The sequence below is a fragment of the Crocodylus porosus genome, unplaced genomic scaffold, assembly GCF_001723895.1.
Source record: "Crocodylus porosus isolate Cpor-Errol unplaced genomic scaffold, CroPor_comp1, whole genome shotgun sequence".
Taxonomy (NCBI): Eukaryota; Metazoa; Chordata; order Crocodylia; family Crocodylidae; genus Crocodylus; species Crocodylus porosus.
In genome coordinates this window covers 3,538,099-3,564,893 of record NW_017728913.1, presented here as the reverse complement: position 1 = coordinate 3,564,893, position 26,795 = coordinate 3,538,099, and the positions used below count along the sequence as shown (strand labels likewise).

At 40.6% G+C, this 26,795-nt stretch overlaps 1 protein-coding gene across 2 annotated transcripts in view; it reads left to right on the top strand.

Annotated features, from left to right (window-relative positions):
• The window catches only part of RNF150 (ring finger protein 150), a 194,381-nt gene that overhangs the window by 144,669 nt on the left and 22,917 nt on the right, over positions 1–26,795 (top strand). For both annotated transcript variants that reach the window (XM_019534386.1, XM_019534387.1), the window contains exons 5-6: positions 833–929; positions 9,151–9,361. In XM_019534386.1, the coding sequence (XP_019389931.1) occupies positions 833–929; positions 9,151–9,361 (308 nt within the window). The remainder of the gene's footprint in view (positions 1–832; positions 930–9,150; positions 9,362–26,795) is intronic.

The window sequence follows — 26,795 nt, the reverse complement described above, 5'->3', positions numbered from 1 at the left end:
AAAAAAGTGTGTCCCAGGTATCAAAAGTTTGGGAAATACTGCATTAAATGTTGATTTATACAGCCTCATTTTTGGTTGGGCGGCTGTAGGTACCTTAGACTCATGGTCAAGAAACTATGCTACCTGTAACTGGATAAAATGTGAACAGGATGCCTTGCATCATCCAGATACCTTCATTGTCTTACTGGCCATCTTTTTCTGGCTGACGGAACAGCATCAGCCATACGTTAGGAAGAGAAATATACAGCTAGAGTGCTTCATTTCAACAGCTCGTGGTTTAGGAGCAGGAAAATAAAAGTAGTAGAGGTTTTACTTTTTCTTGCTCTTATTTTTCTTTCTTTTAGGTATTGTCTTTTTCCTGCTTCTGCCTTTTGACATTTTTCCCACAAAAAGTGAGGCAGTACAAAGCATGATTATGGGATCACCTTTGTGTTCTGGGGCCATCACTAGAGAGAGACCTGTGTGATTTGACCTTTACTACCAGTCGCATTCTCTTTACAAGTATTAGAGCTTACAGTCTATAACAGTTTAAGAAAGTTGTTTTGTTGCTTACATGTAACATACTATTTTTTTTCTTATTTTTGGTATCTCTAGTTTGTATACATCTTGCTGGCACTGGCAGGGGGCTGTGCACATACCTAAATGAGATAAAAGGGAAGGGCATTTTATACTGTGTCCATGCCATTTTCCAAGCCTCTCGCATATGACAAAACCACACTTTCACCACCCCCAGATTTGACCAAGTTCAAAAGAGACTGCTAGGACTTACTGAAAAACTCTTAACCTCTGTTGGGGTGGATGGGAATTTAAAATATCTTGCTTTTCATTGCAGGCATCTCTTCCACAAATCTTGTGTAGATCCCTGGCTGCTAGACCATCGCACCTGCCCTATGTGTAAAATGAACATTCTAAAAGCTCTAGGGATTCCGGTAAGCATGGCATGTGGCCGACCAGCCACAAAGTGAAAACCTCTCCTGCTTGGGCACATGCCCATCTGTTTCTCTGTCTAGGTTCTCAAACCACCCTTAGTGCTATGGTACGCTGATTTATTTGGCGGCGCGCAAGTGAATAATGCATCCCATTTTTGCTTCCCATTCTTTACACCCACCTGTTGGGAAGGGTTGGGGGTGGGTATGCGTGTGGTTTAGTTTGTTGACCGTGTTTGTTTGTTTAAGGATTTGGATGGATTTCCACGTTCTCAAGTACACCTTTTCCACCTCTAATGCTGACCACCAGATTTATGGCCCTTCTGTGATTGGTCCCATCCCTTATCTTACAGCATAGTTGCAGTAGGCTTCCTGCTTATGAAACCTTTCTCCCAAATAATTAAACATGGAGTGAATCGTATGATATAAGGACACATTAGACTGTTTGTCACCCAGTACATTCAGAGCTGTTTAGAAATCTGCAAAAAAAACCAAACTGAATTGTTACTTGAATTTTCAAATTCAGATGTTGCATATATCCAGTATTCCTAAAAGCAGGTATTATAAAGTTCACTGCCTCCTCCAGCAATAATGAAACCATCTATGCATTGGGTGGAAAAGTAACTTATGACTGTACAGTTCAAAGCTGAAACACTGGTAGTTGGTGGACTAGCAGCTGCTCCAAATACCATCCCCAAGCAGAGGTGGCAGTATGCCAGTTTTATATATCTATGTCTGCACAGTTTTATAGATCTGTGTCTACACAAGTGAGCTGTAGCAAAACAAAGGAGAGTATATGAATAAATTAGGACAACTAATGTAGCTACCTCCAAGTGCAGCAATGAATTGTCACAGAGATATAATCCAAACAGACTACTGGGATGAAAAACAAGGCTGGTAGCAAGTGATGTTTTATTACTCTATGGAAAAATGCAGAAGGAAAAAAAAACCATGCAGGTGTGTTAATTAGCTTAGAACAATCAAAACTAAAACTGCCTGTGAAATTATTATTATATCACTATATATAAGCTATATATTTTTTCTAATATACAAATATATTGTCCACAAAGTAAAACATGAACAGAACATTAATATTACAATCTGAAGCATCTGGAGGTTAGGAAATGTCAGAATTAAGGTTGCCTGTGCAATTCAGCATTGTGTTATACTCTAATTACTTGATCATACAATTATTTTTTCATGGGGTCCCTGACTCAGTGCACAAGATAGGCAGTACTCGCTTAGTGAGCAGTTTTACAATATTTGATTTTATCCTCATTTAGTGTATGACACCATGTGTTATTTCCACATCATGCAGTCTGTGCTGAATGTAGAATTGTTCCTTTTGTCATGTGCGTTTCAGTGGCTTTATTACTGCAGTAGCTGAATGCTTCACAAGAGTCCAAAGAAGTAAGATAGAATTATTATCTGAATTTTACCCATGGAGGATGTAGTCAAGTCTCCGATAATTTTACGTGCCCAGTTTGATAAGCTTTAGGCCTGATTTTTCAGATGTGTAGTATCATCTACCATTTTTATGTTCTTAGTACAGTTCATATTTACTTCAGTTCTAGTTCTGAATGGCAAGCAGTTCTGCAAATGTGACTTGTTGTGACTCAGATTCTAGAAAATAAAGAATGTATTCTCATTTACATGACCTGCCCAACACCACATGCAAATTGTATGGCAGAAGCAGGAGTACAGTCACGTTCTCCTGAGTGCTACTGAGGAGCTTTGGTAACCATGAAACATGAAATCATAGAAAATTGGGGTAGAAGGGATCTCAGGAGGTCATCTAGACCAACCCTCTGCTCAAAGTTAGATCATCCCCAACTAGATTATTCCAGCCAAGGCTTTGTTTAGCCAGGTCTTAAAAATCTCCAGGGTGACCTGGATACCATTGGTTAAAAACCTCTGGGTAACGTGTTCCAGTCTTTTACTACCCTCCTAGTGAGAAAATGCTTCCTAATATCTAACCTAAACTTCACTTGCTGCAATTTAAGACTGTTGCTCCTTGTTCTGTCAGTTGCCACCACTAAGTATGGTCTAGCTCCATTCTCCTTTGAACCCCTCTTCATGTAGTTGAAGGCTGCTATTAAATCCGCTCTCTGTCTTCTCTTCTCTAGGCTAAATAAGCCCATGTCCCTCAGCCTCTTCTCCAAAGTCATGTGCCCCAGCCCCCCTCACCGTTTTCGTTGTCTTGCACTGGACTCTCTCCAATTTGTCCACATCCTTGCTGTAGTGCAGAGCCCAAAACTGAACACAGTACTCCAGATGTGGCCTCACCAGTGCTGAATAGAGGGGAATAATCCCTTCCCTTGAGCTGCTGGCAGCACTCCTACCAATGCAGCCCAGTATGCCGTCAGGCTTCTTGGCAACAAGGGCACACTATTGGTTCATATTTAGCTTATTGTCCACTGTAACCCTCAGGTCCTTTCTGCAGAGCTGCTGCCCAGCCAGTTAGCTTCCAGCTTGTACCAGTGCATGGGATTGTTCCATCCTAAGTGCAGTACTTTGCACTTGTCCTTGTTGAACCTCATGGGATTCCTTTTGGCCCAATCCTCCAATTTGTTTAGGTCTCTCTGAATCCTAGCCCTACCCTCCAGAGTATCTACTACTCCTCCCAGCTTGGTGTCATCTGTAAACTTTCTGAGGGCGCACTCTGAGCATGGCTCCACAGCCCTGAGCGCAGCCCCCATGCACCAAGGAAAGCTGGCACCCCTGCAGCCCACCCTGCCCTGCCCCACACGGATCTGGGGACATATCTGCCCCCTCTCCTGTGCCCTCCCAGGGTGCATACAGCAGTGGAAGCTGCCCCCCCCCCTCCGCCCTGCACCACCTAGACGAACCACAGCTCTGTCCTGTGCCCCACCCCTTCCCCACTCCCTCACTGTGGGGGGCATTCATCTGTCAGTGCGCTCCCTTCCCTCCCTCCTTTCTGTCCACCACGACAGACTTACCAGCTGCATGCAGCTCTCTATGCTGCTGGGCTATGCTCCACACCACCTACATGCTGCGCTGCAGCTGTGTGCATGCACAAGCATTTATCAGCCAAATTATCAGCCACATTAGGCTGAATTCCGATACAATCAATGTTCTTTATATCGGTGCTGATCTGATATCAGACCAATGTATTGATGCACCTCTAATGTTTATACTTGTTTATACCCTTGATTGATTCTTTGAGTGAGCGTTGGCCATGCAGGAGTTCTGTGGGTAAAGCAGTATGTGTCATTCAAATAAAGAATAGAATCACAATAGAGACCATGCAGTTGCCCCAGTGGGAGAAAATGAAGGTTATACTTCATTTTAAATTTTGCAATCTTAATTTTTTTATTCTGTTTATTTGCATAATTTTTTTAATGTATTTTCCCAGATTTCTTAGAAGCAAAACTGAAAAAACTCATTGCGTCATTTGGAAACCATGCTGACCACCACATGGACTGACAGCTAGTTAGAGCTGTTGGATCTATATCATGGCTCTCTATCACTTAAGCTATTGGAGTACCAGCTAAGGTTAGGCTGTTACCATTTATGTGGACCAGGCAGTAAGAAGAAAGTGACATACCTTTTGTCCTAAAAGTTTAGACCAATTTGCTGACAGCAGAGGGATGCAGAGACTCCAGATTACTGGATTCAGGAGAAGGGGAGTGCTCTCGTGGTTACAGACCTTCTGTTTCTGCTTTGCTTGTACAGTTGCCAAATGGTAACAGATCTCTGCTGAGCATATGTGAATTGAGAATTCCATATATTCTGCACTTGGATGAATCTGATTGGAACTCCACAGGCACAACCAAAGGCACATTCCTGGCACAAAGCCATCAGCTTGCCAAATTTCAGTCCCTGGTCCAAAGTGTTCGGGTACTAGAGCTTTGCAATGAAGTGGTTATAGGATTTTGTTTAAAATGGACAAAGCAATAGGATTCCAAAAAAACTCAGCCATAGGCTGAAGGCATATACCTATCATGTAAAAAAGCAGCCTAAGTAGTTAAAGTCATAAGCAACTCCAGACCATGTTTTATAAAGGGAAATATTGGGAAAATTTAACTATGGGCAGTACTTTCAGCTGTTGCAGCATATGTTATCTTCCTGCCAACTGTATGCTTATTGCCTATATTTTGCAAAATTGGCTTATGTAAATATAAATGGTGTGGCTTTTCCTTCTAACAAGAAGGAACAATATTTTCTAATTAAAATGGATTTAAAAAGGTAGATCTAAATTTTTAATCAGTACGTGAAAATTTGGCAGTTTAGACGCAATTAACTATTTCATAGTCAAGATTTTCAAAATGTCATCCTGAAATAAGGTTTTAATGTAAGTAGCCAGATTTTCACATGTTCTCAGCTCCTGTCCGTTGAACTGGACCTCCATTACAGACCTTCACCACCATTTAGGTCAGTACAAGTTTGGCCTACATCCTTCTGCTAGTACCTGTATGTGCTCTTAAAGCTTGGTATCTTTGCATCAGGGTATTTAAAGTGACTCTCCTGTCTTTAAATTTCAAAGAGCTACCTCATTTTCAGGATGATAATGTAAAAAAATTCTCTCCTTGAGTCCTCCTCTTTTCTTTAAATGTGTTCTAAATATGCTGCACTTTTTGTAGTAGGTTGGGTGAGTTGGAGCCCTTCATAAAAAACGTGGTACACAATATGCAAAGGATATTTCAAAGGAAAGACTCCCATTGATTTCAGTGAGCTTAGCTCTGGATCAGACGCACAGGGTGCACCGGTACAGGGGACGAGAGAAGCCAATACAATAAACAAAACTTACCTAATGTACTTGTGTCATTCAGACAAAGAGTGTCACAGATAATGATTTTTAAAGAACAGTGCTTCATATCATTATTATTAAAGTCTGTTACTTAATACAAAAGTAAAAGTAAAATGCATGAATAAAATATGAATTACTTTAACTACAGCTGCCCAAATATCACTACTCAATGTTTTGTCTAGCTTTTCATTGGAATTTCCTATTTTAAGGATTTAAAAGTTGCTGAATAGAGTCCTGTTCTCAGAGAGGAAATGCAGATACAAGAGCAGAGAGCAGGGATCAGTCACTGGAAAAAATAATTCAAGCATTTTTGTAAATACAATGCTAAAAAAACCAGCCATTTTTTTGTTAAATCGTTTAGAACTCTAAACCAAATTTGATTCTATTATGACATTTCAAAGGTATATATAATTAAAATGGGCTCTCCAGCCACTGAAAAATGGGGGAAGGGGAGCTAAGTTTTTGCCCAGCAACTTTTGATTGTGCTTATAAAACGAAAATATACATTGCTGCACTCAAAAGAATGAATACCAGTTAAATGGTTTTCAGTAGAATTTCTTTTTCCTGAATATTCAGTATGACTTTGTGCCAGCCATTATTTAATCTCTTCTCCAGCTCTGAGTCTGCCTGCCTGTGAACTAGCTTTTTTTAATTTTCTAGTTATGTACTAATGTTTATCCTGAATTTGAGTCTGTGAACAAAAAAAATGATCTGAGCATTTTAAATACACATTTATTTCATTAAAAACTATGGCAAAAGAAAAGATGTAGTAATAGAAACAAAAAAATCCAAGAAATTCAAAGGAAAGGGTAAACTTTTCTAACATCCTGTTCCAGCAGAACACTTAAGCATATGCTTTACCTTATACAGTGGAATAGTCTCACTCCTACTCAGTTCAATAGGATTACTCCTGTACCTAAAGTTAAGCACATGTTTATGCACTTGGCTGAGTCAGATCATAAGGGCCGGAGGAATTTAGATGTCTTAAGATGTTAGCAGGCAGCTAATGAGATTTACAAAAGGGCCTCATGAGGTTATAAACCTAAATATATTAAAAATGTTGGCCGTAAGTGTTTGGTAACTCCTAAGCTTAACAGTGTGTCTGGGTACCTGCAGTTCCAAATGTTCCTCTTTCTACGTGCAGGATGTGAATGCACCTTCTCATCAGTCATCCCCTTCAGTTTTCTTTGTCATTATTTTATACCACAGCATAAAGAACCTGTTTCTGGGGAACAAATTGTATATATCCTTGCTGTGGAGAAAAGGAAATATGGCACCTCTGCTGACATGACATGGCATATTTGTTGGCAGAATTAAAACATTTTTTCCTGTGGCTGTAGGTAAGCAGTTTCTAACATAACAGCTACTAATGTGCATGGGGGTGCTTTCCAGTAATCACCCTTATGCGAACATGGGAGGAACCCACACAGAAATACTTGGAAGATCGCTAGAATTTTATTTTAGTTTGTTCATCACTTTTTAATTCATGAGGCAGTACTTAGAGAAAGCTAGTAGAAATCTCAGCACTTAAAAACAGAAGCAAGCTATCTAGCATTTTTCTTTCAGAGCATAGTCACATGCTTGCTGGATATGTCATGAGTTTTAGTTTGGAGATGAAACTTCTGTTTTATTTTTGTGCATTCTTGTTATGTTTTTTAAATATACTTGGCTTGTCTGAGACTACAGAACTGGGAAGACTGAGGATAGCATATAGCTCCTGAAATTCTTGTTTTCCCGTTATTTTCAGCTAAGAGCAATAAGTGACATTATAGGCAAAATATAAAGCCCAGGCAGATATTAACATGGTAATCACAATATAAATCATAATATGCTACATGTTCAGAGAATTTTTTGTGGGATAAAATGGCAAACCAGCCACAAAGATGTTCCACATATGGTTTGTATCAAGCTTTAAACTAAATGTGTGGCATATGTCCTGGACACCTGATTGTTGGCACTGGGCATAGGGCAGCCTTGAGTCCTGGACCCAAGACCTGAGGTTGCCCACTGGCAGATCCTACAGAGGCATCCCTAGGTCCTACACCTGAAAACTGGAGCTGCCCTCTTCCTTGCTGCACAGGACTTGACATGTCCTTGTTCAGGGGACATTTAAAGCTGTAGCTGATACTACAGGGTGGGCAGCTGGGTATTGGAGAACTCCCAACCCCCAGCCATTGTGCAGCTGGGGACAGGAATTTTATACCTGATCCCAAAAATCACACGGCCTGCCATGAACATCTGGTGTGGCAGGACTTCTGATTTTTGGAATCAGGCATAAAGTTTTTCAGATCCCAACTGCACAATTATATTAACATCTACCAGCAGCCTTAACATCATAAATATTTTCCATTATATAGCCAGTTCTCTTTATTCTGCTTTTTCTCCCACACACAAATGTATGTGCCCACTAGTAATTCTTGTCAGTTCCCTATCTTTACTACAAACTCTGTGATACCAACTCAGCAGAATATACAGTATTTTCACACATGCATCCTGTTCCAGAATATAATACATACTTTGGTTTCGAAAGGCAGAATGAAGGAAAAAGAGATGGTTCCAAAGTAATGGCAGCATAGAGCAGAGGCAGAACATTATCCTCTGCTAGCTCACTCTTCCTTTTCCATTTATTAAAGCTGAATCCCTAGTTGCTGCTGAGGATTAGTCTCCATGGGTAATGATTTTTGAAGAAAGCTAAAGAATTGCTAAGTCTGAAATAGCAGGAGAGAGACCAGATGCAGCTACCAGACTTCAAAAATGCCCTTTAAAAGGTTAGCTTGATTAGTGGAACATCAAGACCATTAAAAAGGAGAGAAGATCATTAACACCTGTGCAGTAAAGAACAAAGAGTCATTAAGTCAGTTGACTCCCTCTCTCCCTGTTACTATTCAACTGCTCTGAATAGTAATATACTAGCTGCTGTACTGAGGAGCAGGAAACAAAGCAGGGTTCTTCTGTCCCTGGCAGAAAATCAGCTTCCCTGCTTAAACCAGTAATCTCAATTTGGGGGGGAAGGTATGTGTTGTATGTGAGAAAATGTGGTATTATTTTGGGAAAGGAATGATTTAGAAGGTACAAATTCTCTTCCGTAGAGTGCCTGGGTTTATTCTCATAATCTGACTCTGCATAAATGTACTCATCTTTGACATCATACTTTACCAAATTTTGAGAGAAAAATATATTATAGATGGTAATACTTTTTTGTGATAAACATTTCTCCACATACTCTTAAGTCTTACCAGATATGCTATTAGGAGGATATAAGTACACAGAAAGCAAACTAACTGTGTATTTGTTGTATGTCACCGGAACTTTTAAATATTCATAAGTGGTGCCACTGAAATCGGTGAGGTGACATTATTAGCAGTCGGTAAATGATTTAAAGAGAAAGGTGCAGAGGAAATTAAATGTATTGTGCTATGAAAGCTCATAGTTTCTTCTTTTTATTTCCATTAGCCAAACGCGGACTGCATAGACGATATACCTCCAGATTTTGAAGCTTCCATAGGTGGACCTCCAACCAATCAGATTACAGGAGCTAGTGATATAACTGTGAATGAAAGCTCCGTAGCTTTGGATCCTCCTGTCCGGACCGTGGGAGTGTTACAAGTCATCCAGGATGTAGATCCCTTTCCCCAGGTTGGGGAGGGTAACTTCACAACAAGCAGTAAGTTTCTACTCCAAGTAGAGTTTGCACTACTTGTCATCTAAAAGCATTATGCAGAAACTGAAATAACAAGGCAAGTTTTGGAGGGCATTTTTTCCCCTGGAGTGTTTTCATTTCTTTAAATTTGGCTGAAATCTAGAGGAGATAAGGAACTTGGCTCAAAGTGGCAACCTTGAGTATCATGTAATACTACTCCATCACACCCTTCCCAACACTGTACCAGTGAATGTATTAAATATGATAAAACAGCAAAATAAAACTGAAGAATCTCTGAACAAACTATATAAAGCAACACACAATAAATTAAAGTGCTTTGGTCATCTTTGGAATTTACTTCAGTACATGTGAACTCTTTCGCCTTGTTCTTCTATGATAACCTATACTTATGCTCTAGCTCCTATGTTTAATATGCTTGTTAGATGCATTTTCTGCTTAGCTGAGCTGGTCCTTTTCTCCTTGTCTGGCTTAATTCAAAATACTGTTTTTACGTGGGTGGCCAAATCACGTGACACTCTTAAAATAAGTAGTTAGAAAGGAAATACTGCCATTGTTTACTTATTCATATATTAATTCCTGAATTTGATTTTCTTTAGTTCTTGCTTATTATTTATTCTCAGAAATCATTTATTCGTAACTGATTATTTGAGCTTGAGCAGTTTGTGTGCAAATCATTAACTCTGAGGCATTCACATCTCAGAAGTGTTGTGTTCTGCAACTCCCAGACTTGTCCAGCTTTAAACTAAATGTGTGGCATATGTCCTGGACACCTGATTGTAGCTAGGAGAAGGAGGACGTTTAGCAATTCCAGATGTACTTAAAATGGGAAGCTATTTGTGCTTCAGTAGCATAATACAAAAGATGGGGTTATAAACATTTTCCCTATTGTATGTTCCCTAACTTTGTAATTCAGAAACAATGTATGTTGAATTTCTTTGTGCTTTTTCATTATTTTCTTTATATCACTTGGAGTTTTACAGGCTCATTTTATTGGTATCTATTCATCTTTTCAAAAGGAGTATTGGTCAGAAAGCCTATACTGAAAAACAGATATTTTTAAAAATTCAAGAAGTAACAGTTTACTAGTTGTTTGTCCAAAAAGAAAACATAGTAGGAGTAATAGGTGTTTTTACCCTGTTTTTTTCTAGTAATTTTTACTTTTTAAATGGATACATGTATACTAACAATCCCCAAATACCATCCCCATCCCCTCCCCCTAAATAACATCTTACATTAAAAAAAAAGCTTGTTAGCTCAAATGAGTGTTAGGAATTCTCACTTTTGGACAAAAGTAAAAGGCAACTAAAAGGCATCTTTCTGAGCAGTTAATCCATACTTATGTGTATATGCACTTATGTATGTGTGCTTGCATCATGGGTGTGCTGGTGGGCAGAAAATACCCATGTGCCTGCCTGACCTAGGATACAAGAATGTGACAAATACTAGTTTAGGTACAGGACTTGCCAAGATCCTAGGCTTGTAGGTATTTTAATCATCACTATCATCACCCTTGCTTAGATATTTTATTACTTTTTGTGAATGGAAAAAGAAGGAAAATAAAATGAGGTCCAAATGAGAAATAGCAAAAGCAGAGACAGCGCAGGGTGGGCAGCAGCAGCGAGGAGACCCTGGCATTGATCTCTGCTCCCTGCAGAGCCAGGTTGTGTGGCAGGGCAGTGCTGATCCCTGCCACGCAACCTAGCTCTACAGGAAGCAGAGATCTGCGCCGGGGTCTCCTCACTGCTTCTGCCCAGCCCACGCTGTCTCTGCTTTTGCTATTTTTCATTTGAACCTCATTTTATTTTCCACTGCCTGCCCCACGCTGCTCCATATCTCTGCTCCCTGGGAAGCCAGGTTGCACAGCAGGGACCAGCACTGCCCTGCTGCGTGACCTGGCTCCATAGGGAGCAAAGATCCGCACTGAGGGTCTCCTTGCCGCTGCTGCCCACTCCCTTCAGCCCTGCGTTGCTGGGGCAGAGTGGGGTGGGCAGCAGCAGCAAGGAAACCCCTGGTGCAGACCTCTGCTCCCTGCGGAGCCAAGTCACGTGGCAGGGCAGCAGCATACAGCTGTTTCCCAGCAAGCCCGGCTCCAAAACGCCAAAATTTTCCGAAATATTGCCAAAACATTTTGGATGCCTCATTTTGTTGCAGAGATGTTTCAAAGCCTTGTATTTTGATCTGTATTTGGTGTTTTGGGTTCCAAAATGGCCCAAAACACCCCTGAAATGAAACAGCTGCCAAAATGTCACACAGCTCTATCATACACCCACTGGAAAAATGTGGCCTGCCTTCTTTTTCTCTGCACTTATGAGTGTCCTGCACATGCTAGGCCAATGCCTTAGGGCTAGTGCATGAATCAGCATGTAGACCACTGTCCCCTGCATCTACTCAAGAACCAAATTAGCTCCAGGCATAATATGGAGAGGCTTCGGAGCTAGGGGGCCATTAAACCAACTGAGGGTTGTAAGGAGTATCCACTAGTCCTTCCTCTTCTGACAGCAAGGGCTGCCTGGCAAGCTGGTGTAGTGCCAACTACACTGATTCTACTACACAAAGAGCACCCTTTGATTTAGCTGCTTAATCCAGTCTTAAGCTTGCTTTGAGCCAATGGAGCATTGCGGTGCTACTGACCCACTTTCTAGAGATTTTGTATCTAAGAATGATGCCGTTGCCGAGATACAAAAATCAGGTTGTTCTCACATTAGACTGTCAATTCCTTATCCTCATAAAAGAAAATACACCATCACAGACTGAACAAATGTACTGGTATTTGTTTTCCTTTGTGCAGATGGCAGCAGAAGCCAAGTACACTTGTCACAATTTGGAAAATCTATCTTTGGCAGGCAAATTCTGTTGGATCCGTGGGACTCTTTATATCTGTATTAGAGTTTTATCATTTTTTCTAGACCTGTGTGTTTCTAGTAACTTCTAAAATAGAGATTCATAGTGAAACCATTTTAAAGTCCAATACACAATCTCAGTTCTCCTTTTTCAGAATGGCGTGTAAAGCTTTAAAATTCCTTGGCGGGGTGTGTGAGTTTGCACCATTTCAGCAACAAATCCACTCAGGAACTGAACTTTGTTATTCATTTTGCAAGGGCCTGACAAAAAACCAAACCCCTTCAGATTCATTTGGAAGTTTGGGGTTTGAGTTTCAGAGATAATGACAACTTGCAACTGGGGGGAGGTGCATTTGCTCACAGTTACAAAAGTTAGGTTCTAGAGCTCCGGTTTAGCTCAGTTGCAGGACACAGTTAGGACACAACCTATACTGCGGTTTTAAACCCAGTTGTAACCCAGTCAGAGGATAACCATGATGTAATTGTCTTTGTTAGGACTGTTATATCTTGCTTTAGAAAACAGATCATAATCTTGTTCATTAACTGTATTATTTTCAGAATGGTCCAGGCACTATAAGCTCTCTGTCCCTTGCTTGAACATGGCCTGTCTGTGTTTTACAGCTCTGAATACTGCCAGTAATTTATGGTGAGGTATTTGTTTTTTGGCCTTAGTGTTAGTGACAGCAGAGTACTCCTAAGATGAGGCTGCATTAGAGATTTTTTTCTTGTGATTGAACATGTGCAAACTGTAACAGTGCAGTGTGGATATAGCATATTATATCCAGACACTGAGCTCTTGGGCAGTGTCCCTGCTTTTGTGGATGGCTTCGCTTATCCCATGGGAGTGCTGGTGCATCTGGAGCTAAGGAGCTTGCAGTCCTTTCATTCTTCAGAAATTCATTTCATTTTAATTTTGACTTTTTTTCTGTTTTGCTGTTTTGGATGAACTGTGTGGTTGCAGTAATAGGTTCTTTCTCCTTTTTGTCTCCAACTAGGAGCCATAGCCAGGAGGCCTCTTACAAGGGGTCAGCTGGGGAGTACATTTTCAGAGCACCGCAGATCAACTCCTATTAACTTGTGTGGACTCAGAATTTCATCTAAGTAGTTTTGCGAGGTCTTAAATTTTACTTATGTATATGCGCTCAAAGGACAATTTCCGCCTCTGAAAAGAGGATATTTTTTTCAGGGCCCCAAACAATTCTAAGCAATGAATAACTGGATGGAGTTCAGTTTTATTTATTGTTCTAAAACATATTTTTAGTGCTCCTCACTAAGTTAAGTACCTCCTGGATGACAGCAGACAGCAAGGACCAGCACTCTTTCAGCCAGGCATATTAGAGCAGCCAGCAAAGCACAACCTCAATCTTTATGGCCTTTGGGCACAGCCAACCATAAATATGTAACGTTTATTCTTGTTAACAAATCCTGTTGTTAACAGAAAAGATCCCTGCGTGACTTTTCAGGATTCTCATCCTTTTATGTTGGGGCACGTGACTTACGAGGAGAGGATAGGGGAACTGGGCTTATTTAGTCTGGAAAAGAGAAGATTGAGAGAGGATTTAATAGCCACCTTCAACTACCTGAAGGGTGATTCCAAAGAGGACAGAGCTAGACTGTTCTCAGTGGTGGCAGATAACAGAACAAGGAACAGCTGTCTAAGTTGCACCAAGGGATGTTTAAGTTAGATATTAGGAAAAACTTGCCTACTAGGAGGGTAGTAAAGCACTGGAACAGGTTACCCCGAGAGGTGGTGGATCTCCATCCTTGGAGTTTTTTAAGACCTGGCAAGAAAAAGCCTTGGGTGGAACAGTATGGCTGAGGATGGTGCTGCTTTGAACAAGGGGCTGGACTAGATGACCTCCTGAGGTTCCTTCCAACTTTACTTTCCTATGATTCTGTGATTCTTAAGTTCAGCTACAAATGTATGCTCTAATAGTGAGCTGATCTGTGTTAATAAGTGCTGTCACATTTTGAAACACCATTAGCTGTTTAGAGGAGGCTACATTCTACCTAAGTACTGATGGTGTAGTAGGAGCTGGATTGTGGCTTTTGGCTATAGCCCTGAACTGGGGGTAGTGCCTACTGGCAGTGCCAAGGGGCACTACCAAATGAGTTTGACTTTGGGCAGCACAGGAGAACTACACATTTTGCAGCACCCCTTTGGATGCTGATGAACACTTTCCTTTCTGCAGCTTTCAGTGTTGGTGCAGAGAAGAATTAAGACTATATTTCCAGTATTCTCTTCCCCACATTGGAGGCATTTCCTCCCCCTCAGACAGTCTTTTTAAATTTCCCCAAGCACAGAAACTTCAGCAGTTTTAAACAAAGAATTCCCAAAGCTGGGGTGGAAGGCCCCTTGCTCGCTTCCCATCATGCAGTCAAGCTTCAGTCCAGTATAATTAACATTAAATAACTTGATTTAAAATATCCAAGGTCAGTTACAGAATAGCAACAAGCATTCAGTTAGTTATGTTAGCTAGTTGACATGTGGAGGGGGAAAAGCATCCATTCATTTTTTTCCATCTATCTGTATTTTCAAGCTTTGTTTACTTGAGCATATCTTATTCTTGGTAAGAGCTATAAATCCTATTAGCTTTTCAGGCTATGCAAGCTCCAGAGGACTACACATACCAGCCCCCACAGCAGGCTGACCTGTTTGAGAGTGACTGGCATAGAACTGCACAGACCTTCCAGCCCCCCCTGGGGTGAATCAGAGCCTTCAGAGGTAGGGGAGTTTTGATGCACAGATCTTCCCTTTGGTGCACAGAAGGTCTCAGCTGTCTCTGACATTTTAAAGAAAGAATTCCTGAGGCAGCCCTCTAATGGTGGAGGTGAAAGGGGCAGAGTCCCAGTTTCTGCCCCCCTGCTTCTGCCATTAATCACAGAACTTAATGCAGAAGTAATTGTTATTAATTTATACAACAGTAATGTCCATGGGCCCCAGTTGAAATCAGAGTTTAATTGTGCTTGGTTTTGCCCTTACCATAATAGAAAACTGACAGACCCTATTCTGAGAAATACGGAAGAGGCAGCAAACAAATCTAAAGAACGAAGTGGAAGGGAAGAAGGAAGGATTAAGGTAGACAGCATCATCAGTCTTACCTTCACTTAGTTGAGGAGAGGGAACAAGTTAATGAAGGCATGACAGGACCAATAAGTAAACTGTATGGCCTCTGTGTTTTCTTAATTCTCTAGGACTATCATAAAGCAAGCTACTCTTCAGCCCCCTACATGTGTACATGTATTTGGGTTTATGTGCATGAAGTTTTCCTAGCTGTTTTGTTTCAATAGTAAAAACTTTATTTCAGCATTCCAGTAGGTTGGAAAGCAGTGTAAAATAAAAGGTTTTTAACTCCTATGGGAAGCCATGACAGAAACTCAGTGTTTGCAATAATTTGGGTGCTTTTCATTTTTAAGGGCCATGGCTCTGCTTATACATGAGTAAATTTACACATGGAAGTAATCCCCTCCTATTGTGAGTGCTCAGTTTTCATCAGGAAACATGACTTAAATGTAACAGGAGGGAAGTGACCGATTTCAAGAAGCGTCTAAAACTTTTGTGCTTTAAAGCTATTTTCCAGATTTGTTTTTGGCTTACCAGTTCAAGTTCAGGGCTTACAACCTAATACAAGTTTTAGAGATCTCAAAAGCAGTTCACTTCAATTTTTAGGTGTGGGTTTTTGTCAGTTCTTCTTTTGACTTGGGGCTGTCCAAGTGGTGGTCCATGGGCCCCTGCAGGTACCTCTCTGACTGCCATGCAGCAGGGGAGGGGTGGCATTGTGCACTGCTGATGCTACAAACTTGGCAGGGAATGAGGAGTCTGCCCATTCAGCCCTGTGGCAAGGATTTAGGAGCCCACCTATGGCAGGGGTTTGGGAGCCTGTGCTTTGGTGCTGCCTCTGGTGGTGGCAGGGAGATCCTGGGAGCCTGCCCCTGCAACATATGGCCCATGCAGTGTGCAGCGCCCAACCTCTATTTTAACTGAATCAGTTTGATGGGCATAGATGACGTAAAGTGCAGGTAGTGTAGTGATATCTGCCTGAATTTGCTGATGACTTGAAACTGTTCCTCTGGGAAGAATCACTGCCCCATGACTGTCAATGGGGCCCTCCATAGTACAAGGAAAACAGAACAGCAAGTCATGCTGGTCAAAAACAACCTAGCTGCTGAGTTTAGTAGTGGGTGGGGACTTCCTGCTGTCACAGACTCTGGAAGGGGGAGAAGGTCTTCTCCTGCCATCTCAGAGAGGTAAGAGGCGCCCTTTTCAGCATAACATATATAGGACAAAGTTCTAGCTCTCCTTAGTCAGTTCTTAAACATGAAATATGTGAATCTCCAAAGTACAGAAGGGAAATGCTGTAAAATATACTCAAAAATTGGTTTCCTGTTTTGAGACACTCAACAGGCTAGCATGCTGTTGTCTTCATTTTCATTTAGATTAATATATCCAAGGCCCTTCTCTCTCTGGAGAAAGCACAAGAACATGTGTTCTGTTGTGATAACAGTTAAACCCTATAATATAACATGTGGTTTCTATCTGAAAACCCACATTTGGAAATCTGTGATGTAAATATTTCTCTTCCATTTGCTGCATTCTGATTAGCATGATGCTGCTAGATGACAAAGAAAAAAGGGCTTCTTATAGGAAAATACAGGAACAAGATGAAGCCAACTAGAAGAGTGGGGGAAGCTTATGAAATGATGATGAACACTTCACAAGCACATATTTCTTTTATTCTATTAATTGCAAAAGCAGTAAGCTGATTAAAAAAAAAAAAGTAACCCTGATTCCTGATTTAATTATAAAATGATACAGCAGTATCCTATTAGAATAAAGTGCCATTTCACTAACATCACAGGTAAATAAGCACTTTTTGCCTCTTGTTTATGGCATATTTAACACGTCTGAGGCATTCATGCAGGAGCTTTTGTTGGTTTGCATTATAGGGACATTTGAGCTAGCTCATGTACTAGATGTAGTAGCATCTGTCAGGGTTGATTTATTCTGCTGAGATAGTAGCACAAAGTAAATTACCCCAGACATAGCAGCACCATGTTAGTGTGCCTGTACTGTTCCCAGTATCCAGTTTAACTCATACATTGTGTACAGACATGCCCTGTGTCATTTTTGTGCAAGGTACAAAATGTAAATAGTAATGAGATTTTTTTTTTCAGATATTTTTCTCATGTATGAAAAATATCAACCACTAGAGATGCAGTAGTCTTACAGTAAGAGTTGTTAGAAAAGATGACCCTAAGCCAATCCTCCACTGGAATTTCTAATGCCTGCTCTCCCATCTGTTAAAAATTCATAGTTGGAAGACCTATTTTAAAGGAAAAGCTACTAAGAAACGCTGGAATGGAGGGATCATATTTTGGATTGATCATACTGGACAGTATTTCTTTAAACTACTAGTAATTACTGTACATTTCACTCAGTGACTGGAAGCACAGGGATTTGTTTGCAGGAATTCTTTATAAGGCTAAAATTAATGTAGCAATAAATACTTCAGTTTACATGTCATTAGCAAGGATCACACTAGTGCTTGCATGTAACTCTTCCTTCCCTGTGGAATTTAGCTTAGGCACAGTATGTTTGTTTTCATTCTGACGGCTCTACTGCTAAATTAAATAATTTGGCAATATTTAAGTTTTTGGGGGTTTTTTTTCAAATCCCAGTGACATTCTTCCATCATATGGAAGGTTTTATTTTAAAACAAATACTTTTAGGTCACAGTACTCAGCTAAAATACTGCATTTAAAATATGAAACAGGTATTTCTATGTTTGATGGCTACAGATAGGTTGAAATAAATTAAATAGAGGCCAAAGCTTATCGGCTTTAAAACAGCAGTCAAAAATATGACTGTGTGTAAAGTGTAAAGTAACACTTCCATAGATTCAGTATGTCTGATCCTTTTAGAAGCATTGCTTGCAAGGAAGATAGAGATATAAGTAACACACCTCCGGGGACCAGATGATCCAGTCTTCTAGGAACCTCTGTTTCTAGTTTTTTAATGATTTATTCATCTTTCCAATGTTTTTAAGAATTGCTGTATACTGCTAATTGCAAGACCTAGATGGAACTCTTTGGAAACAAAAATATTCTTTAAATAGAATAGAAATAGCAAAAGCTTTGCAGTTCTGCCTAGTCAATAAGCACCCTGCTGTCTCTCAGCTAAAAAGTCAGTTGAGTCTTTTTGCTCATTTTGAGTAAAATTACCTTAAAACACAAGACGTGCACCTCTTCAGTCCTATGTAAGGCTTTTGTTGTTCTCTACAGAGGAAAATTTTATTTACTGGCCCTGGGGGTGCTTCCTTGAAGCTTCATGTAAACTGGTAGTTGCACCTGGATAAAGTCCAATGAACTTCCTGGGACTCCCCAGCACACTGCTTGCACCTAAGAAATTGCAGGGCCCAGATGCCTTTATTCTGGGCTGTTCTCATGAGTTTTCCATCTGAGCAACTTGTTAGTGCCAGAAAAATGGTTGAAAAGTTGTCCATGTGGGACTGAACTAAGACTAAAAACTCATTTGAGATAGGCCAAGTAATTGATCAGATGATCCTCATCTTCATTGCTACTAGACTGGGCTAGATTTGCCTTGGTGACCTAGAACTGAGACTGAGCTAATTCCCTCACCTTAGTTGTTCTTCTTTTTCTCACCTTCTCCTCATTTTGGTGTGTAATCGTCACATCTCAGTATCCCTGGAGCAGGCAGTTTGTTCTTCTCTTTCATTTTATGAGTTATATGAACAAAGCAAGAAAAAAGGTGCTAATTAAATACACAGGCAGGGAACGCTCAGTTATTTAAAGACAGTAAAATAGAAACCTCAGCTTGACATCTTATAAGGTCAGGTCAAACTAAATCACTTCTTACACTTGTCTTGAAAGTTTGGTGGTGTGGGGAGGTGAACAACGCTTAAAATTTAAATTAGTGAGTTTAAAATGTTTTATTTGAAACACTTTGTTACCTCAGTTTCAAGTAAGGGAAGGGCCAGAGTTTTGCCCCCTCCCCTCCCCAAATCTGTTATAAGGATATTTTTAAATAAGATTTTGAATCTACAGGCCGGATTTGAGATGGTAAAGATGATTTTTTTTTAATGGATAAATTAAACGCATTGATCCATTTCAGCATTATGAAGAACCATATTTGAATTAAAAGGAGATTCCATTTCAACTATTTCAAAGGTTTTATTGGGATAAGACAAGGAAAAAAAAGTGCCTGGTAGGCTGATACTTAATAGTTTTTATAAATATGCATTTGTATGTGCATGCATTTATATGTACCCTCTAATTTCTTAGTTTGATGATGTGGAGCCAGCCCTGCTGAGAGAGATAAGATCTTGGAGCCTCCTGACTCAATTACACAGTGATTCCACTTCCAAGTCCTAGTTTATTTCATGTTTCAGCTGGACATAATTCCTTTTAGAATTGCATGTTTTTCCCTTTGTAAAATTAACTCCGTTTTTTACTTAAATCAAGAAATATTTCCACATCCTTTTAGCCAAACAGTAAAAGCTCCCTGAAGATGACTCAGAGGACATATAATATGTTTTATACTGTCCAAAATTGAAGACATACAGCCTGTCTTTCTGACCTAAGGAAAAGAACAGCGATCTTAATTTAAAAAAACAATTGTCTCCAGATGGATTAAGTCTATTAGTTTCGTAGCCTACAGACCCACAAATGTATAGGTCGATGGAGTTATTAAACATCCTTAGACCAGAATGTTGTTGTGCTATTCGGGCATGCTTGCATATTGTTACTAAATGCTCAGTGAACGTTTATGCTCAAGAGAAAGGAGTGCTCCTCACTGTACCATTCTACCTCTCTTCTCCCGCTGCCCTGTCTAGCCTTGGTTGTACCAGATTTATGGATGTGCCATTGCTACCAGGTAAAGTGGACCGGACACACACACATGTTCCTCTGGCACCATTTTTCAGTGCAAAACCGTTTAATGTAACAGTATTGTTGGAGAGGCACTCAAAATTCCCATGAACGAGAGCTGTGGGACAAAGTCACCCCCATACAGAGCACAAAGCATGGGCATACTTAAATCCCATTTTACAACCTCACATTAAATCACAAGCTTTAAGCGCTGCATAGGCCATCTGCACAGAGGTAAACTTCAACTTCAGCTGAAGTCTAAACCCAAGAGCATGAACTTCAGCATTTGGAAAAATATTGACAAGAGAATTAAAAGTCAGTTGGCAAGCAGGGAATGTTTGGTTGCTGCAATAGAAAAAGAATCAATGTGATGAGGATAATGAGTTAATGGAGCATTGCAGCTGGAAGCATTTCTATTAGTCTTCTCTAAAGAAGGTGTGGTGTGAAATGTGTTGCAAGAGTTTTGATTGAGGGCCTGGTAGAAAGTGTGGCCAATTACTTATATCGAGGATGCCAAAATTCCTAAAATCTTTAGGGTTTTTGTTTTGGTTTTGATTTTTCTGTAAATCAGGCCCTGTAGGTTTTATCCAACCTCCAGCAGTCAGTCTGCAGTGGCAAAGGGAGAAACGTGATTTAAGATTTTTGTTTTCCCCCTGAAGTAGCTGGTCAGCTTACTGATACCAAATATGAAAGGGATGATAAGATGTGTTTGCCTGCCATGGTAAGGAGCTGGATGTGGAGACCTGGCAGGACCCTTCCAGGCCTGTGTTTCTAAAGTGTCTAAGAATTTCTCCTTAAGAACGGAAAAACACTCGGATGGAAAATCTTGTTCTACTTCAGCTACTTGTGAAACTTCCCTCCCAGCCGCTTGTTCCCCACCCTCACCTCGCCCCTTTTTAAACAGCATTGTTGCTTCTGAGTCCGGAGAAGATGAAAAATAAGAAAGAACAGTGTCAGGTTTCTTTACCTTGAGGGATGTGTTTAGTGTACCTCCAGCACCAGCTGGTGATGAATTGTATTCATTGTTTGTTAATGAACAATAGAAGCAGCTTGTTGATTTTGTGTGTAGAGCTGGAGGTCTTCCACTTTCCAGTGATCATGGTGAAAGATTGCACTTCCAGGAGTGTATGTGGGGATATAACCTCTGGAAACAGTATGCTAGAAACCATGCAGAGACCATTTTCTTTCTTTAACAATCACAAAGAATGTAACAGAAGATGAAACTTCATGCAGAATTTTTTAATCATCCTATAGTCTTTAAAAGGAATTACATCTCTGTTATAGAAGTAAAGAAACTGAGAGGAGGGAGATTATTCTTTACAGTAAATTTAGAATTTTGAAGTAGTTTCTATCTTCTGTTTTATCATAAAAGTATTATCTGCATATTATACTATATGCACTATGTTCATTAATGACCTGGAAGTGGATGGAATAGAAACTATGCTTATAACATATACACATGAAGCCATTCTGCAAAGGCTGGTTGCAAGCACTCCAGAAGTCTAAATTAGAATTCAAAATACTCTCGACGAGCTGGAGAAATGGTCTGAAATAAATACAATGCAGTTCAATAAGAGCAAGTCCAAAGTACTGCAATTAAGTGGCAATAGTCAACGGCACAAACACAATATGGAGCATGCCTGTCTAGTCAGCAGTTCTGCAGATAGATAAGGACCTGCAGATTATAGTGAATCATACATTTAACATAATTCCACAATGTCACATTGCAAAAAAAGCAGACATCATACTGTGGTTTATAAACAGGAGTGTGGTATATAAAATACGTGAAGTAATCCTTTCACTATGTCCGGTATTGGACACCACACGTCAGGAAAGACGTGGACCAGTTGGAGAGAGTCCAGAGGAGAAAAACAGAAATGATCAGAGGTGTGGAAATATAACCTATGATGAAAGAGGGAAAGAATATATGTTTAGTCTAGGAAAAGAAAAGAAAAAGAAGAGACACATTATAGTAATCTTCTCATTGTACACCTTGTTGTAAAAGAAGTTCGTCTGTTGTTCCCCATGTTCCCTGAAGACAGAACAAGAAGAATTGTAAAAATAATTGTAGCCAAACATTAGGAAAACCTTCTTAATTGTAAGAACAATTAAACACTGGAATATATTACCTAGGGAGGCTGAGTAATAACTATCACTAAGGGTTTTTAAAACCAAGTTAGAGAAACCTCTAAGAAGAATGGTTTAGATAGCATTGAGTCTGCCTTGAGTTCAGGGTATAGATGATGTCTCGGGGTTCTTTCCCAACCTATTTACTGTGACTTGATGATTCTCTAAGAGTTCAAAGACCTGACTCTCACTTCTGTTTGTTGCTAATGCATATAGTGATCATTGAAGAAGTTCATCTTCTACATCAAACTTTTTCATTGTTGCCTTAATGTTTTGGCTTTGTAAATTCACGATTTAAGGGACTTTCTGTAGCTGTTCTTAAAATTCCTTTATGATCAGAAAAGTGACTGGTAAAGTGACACCTACCTAACAGAGTAATATTCATTTGCTTTTACAGCAAAAAGCAATTTTTACTTTCTAATTTTCTTAGACTCTGTACAGCTATAGAAGAGGCAACCTTCTGACTCACTGTTGTGACTCATGCATCAGTGACAAAATTTACTAAGTTTGAGTTGCAGTATATAGTACAGGGTTTGCAGGATTGTCAGTTTTAACAATCAGCCCCATAAACTAAGGTTAAAAACAGATGTGGGATTTCTCCCTGGGCAAAAAGCCTTTTTAAATTCTGAAATTCTACAGAGGTGCATGCCTGTTGTCCTGCTTTAAGTACCTCTAAATTATCAAAGATTACGTTATCCAAGATAACGCTTTTCCCAAGGAAATCAAAGCTAACTTGAGTTAAATACCATTCAAGGACAGCTGTGTTCTGCACCTGTTTTGCTGAGAGTCAAAGCCAGGGACAATCAGACCCAGGCTAAACCCCGACATCTGTTTTTACCCTTAGTGAACTTGATCTCACAACCATGAGAAGGAATAAATTTGAAACTCCTCAGTGATTTTTCAATGCAGATATGTACATCCAAGTTATTTGAATTGAACATTTTGAATTAAATATTTGGTTCATAGGTGCATTGTTGGCTAATTCCAGGATTTTTGGTTGTAGCTGTGTTTGTCTAGGGACATAGGCAGGCAAGCTTCTTTGGGTAGATGTGATATCTTCTATTAGACCAACTGATTAGTTGAAAAAAAGTTCTTTGCGAGCTTTCAGGCACAAGCACCCTTCTTCAGGCATAGGAAGTCTCTGCTGTTCTGAGATCTCCAAGGGATGAAAGAAGCTAAAAGTGTGACAAGATGTCAGTGAGAATGTAAATAGGTAGAAATTAGAAAAAAAATGGGAAGAAAAGGGAAGGGAGAGAAGAGGGGGAAATAATGCCAAAGATAAGTAAGGTAGAATCTGTTGTAATGGAGTCCTCCAAGGTAAAAAAACGAGGCAGTCTGTGAAAAAGTAAATAGCTGGAAATTAAGAAGACAAAGGGTAGAAAAGGAGGGGAGGGGCGGAAGTGGGGGAGGGAACAAGTGTAAATGGTAAGGTCAAGCAAGTACCTAATGAATTAGATGTCAGGCAGGTTCTAATGTGTGATAAATCCAATGTCTATATTGAGTCCATGATTTTTTTGTATCCAGTAGATTTATGAAATGAAGTTTGTAGGCTCATCTACAAAAGGGGTTTTGTAAATTCCCTTTGAGGATTAGAACTAAGAGATCGGAGAGGGAGTGATTTATCTTGTGAGAAGTGTGCCCCCCACAGGTAATCGGATATTTTTGTCTTTGATAGATTTTCAGTGTGCGCTCATTCTGATGCGCAGTTGTTGTTTTGTCTGTTCTACGTATTTTCCATCAAGGCATTTGGTGCATTGGATGAGATATATGACATTTCTGGAGGCAGAGGTGTAAGATCCAGGAATGGCGATGGTTTTGTTATGGGGTAGTTATTGTGGGAGTGTTGGAGCATGTTGGCAGGCTTTGCATTTCTTGCCAGCAGGCAGGACCCAGCAGGACAGGGAGGAACAGGGCCAGGCAGGGAAACTCCTTACTGCTGCAAGCCCCACGCTACCATGGCATAGTGCCCCCTGCCCACCCAGCAGCAGCAAGGGCACAACTCCATGCCACTACCCCTGCTACTGCCGGGTGGGAAAGAGGTGCCTCGCCAAAGTTGCATGGGGCTTCAAATGACAAGGAGTTTCCCTGCCCTGCCACACCAGGTCTCGCCCGCTGGATTGCAAAGGCATCAGGATGGCAGCAGGGTGGGGAGCCCACAGGAAGCAGCCCACCCCTGCCCCATACACAGATCTGAGGGGCACATGCCTCCCGTTTGCCCCCACTTCCTGCCTTGCTCCCTGCCCAGGCCCTGCAACTGCACATTCCAGCCCTGAGCCCCAAGCCCCACGTGCCGCCCTGGCTGGACAGGAGACCCAGCCCTGCCTAACACCCTTTCTCCCTCCTTATGGAGGACTCAATTACCCCTCTCCCCACCAGACTTACCTGCAGGAGCTGCTCTCCATGCTGCCTGACGGCCATGTACACATACATGTGCACATGCACATGGCGTCCCCTGCCTGATTTCCCTCTTCCTGCTCCCCCCAGCCCATTGCAGGCTGGAACTCTGCCAGCTTGCAGAGAGTTCTTTGCAAAAGTGCAAAATCCATGTTTTTCTCAGTTAAAAGGGAAAATCCATGGGTTTTTGCATTTTTCCATGGGAAGTGGAAAGCCCAGATCCCTGATTATGATTTACAGATTTGTTTATAGATTATTTATTTGTATTATTATAGCACCCAGGATTCCTAGCTGTGGTTAACTCCATTATGCTAGATGCCATGCAGTGACAAAACAGTAATGGCTGGAAGTACTTATTTAATTTGCCTTAATGCATGAATCATTTCAGTTGTTATGAAACTTCATTTTTTAAGTTTTTTGTGCAAAAAAAATAGTGTCCATCTCTAATCAGCTCAGCAGCAGCATAACCAGTGTTAGATTTGTTGGATGTCTTACAGGAAAGGAAAGTTTTAAGAAGGGCTTTGAATAAAGATAACAACATGAATTTTTCAAGATTTTTTTTTTTTTTTTAAATACAGAACTCAAGCATGAGGAAAAACATATTAAGAAATCTTAAAGGTGCTTGTTTGAAAACTTAGTGAGTGAGGGAGGCCAGCATGAGGGAGGAGATTGGCCAACTGGAAAAAGGAGTCAGCTTTTTTTATTGCAAACGAGAGCTGAAAGGTAGGAATAGGAATAGACAGCAAAAGGGCTGGTACTCAACTTCTGTTTAATGAGCTAGAGAAGTGGTGCAATATAGGACATTCAAAGACTAGGTGACATGATCAAAACGTGGAGTGAGGAAAATGATTTTTGCAGCAGCAGTCTGCATGTTTGAGTGTGACAAGATTGCTCAAAAATTCAGAGACAACAAGAGTCTCTCTGGAAGAAAGTTTTAGCTACATGGATGGCTAGAAGAATCCAGAGCTTTGAGATAGCATGCAGAAGAAGCTGCAAGATTTAGATCCTCTGGATGTGAGGATTAGGAGAGAGATCCAGACTGAAGATGTTACTCAGGTTATAGACTTGAGCAGTAAGCAGGAGACAAGGGATCACGGTGTGTGTTGCTTTGTTGGTATTTTGGATTTTTTTTGTAAGCTGAGAGAGACTAAAGTATTTTCATACTGTGACAGAAAAAGGAAAGAAAGGAGGGGAAAAAAGAAGAACAAGGGAGACACGAGAAAGATCTGGAGATGGGTTGGGAGAAAATCCCCAAAGCAAGGAAGTAATATTATCCTAGATATGGTTTCCCTGATGAAAGTCAAAAGCTTCCTGTACTTTTGTGCACTGCAAGCCCTTCCTCAGTAGCTCTTAACCTTTTTTACTGGGGTCTAACTCCACCTGCCCCCCGCCTAGACACACACACACATTCCTTGCCATGAATCAACCAAATCCCACAGTCTGCCAGGAATTGTTGGGCTGCGGACACAGTAAAAAGACTGAGTTTGGGAACTGTGTGGAGCCACTGTGGATTGGGCTGCTGTTGCTTAGAGACTGTTTTTGTGGGCTTAGGTGTTAGGTGTTGTGGTGGTGTTGGAATCATCAGCTGAAGGTGGTCTCTCTGAAGCACTGCCTTCCCACAATGTTTGTCGCATACTACCTGTCTGCTAGAAAAACTGCATGAGCAAAGCACTGTATTGAGTGAAGGAGGAGTAGACATAGAAGCAGCTAAAATAGAATCAGTGATGGTGTGGAAGAGGTAGGGAGAGGACAGCAGATGGGGGGAAAAAAGGGAGGGAGAAAGATGCTTCTTCTTTATCCTGCCATAAGTCCTGCTAGCATCCCACAGCCCATTGTGTGAGAATGACCCAGCCAGATGGCTTCCACAAGCCAATCCCACTTTGAGATCCTCGGTTTGAGAAGTTTCTCATTGATTGTGATTCCCAGCTTCACATACCTTGAATGTTTTGTGTGATTGCAAAAATATTTATTGAAGTGGTTTGCACATCCTTACTCTTCTCTCCACGGAGTATGGGGCTATATTTAATATGTATACAAACATACTGAAATTTCTCTTGACATTTCATCAATATCTTTGTCAGGACATGATTAACAACTTTTTGATGGGCCTAAATGGGCCTTTTAAGGTTTTACCATTGCAGTATTTACAAGTGAATTATATAGCACTTAATGATGATCAGCAGTGGCAG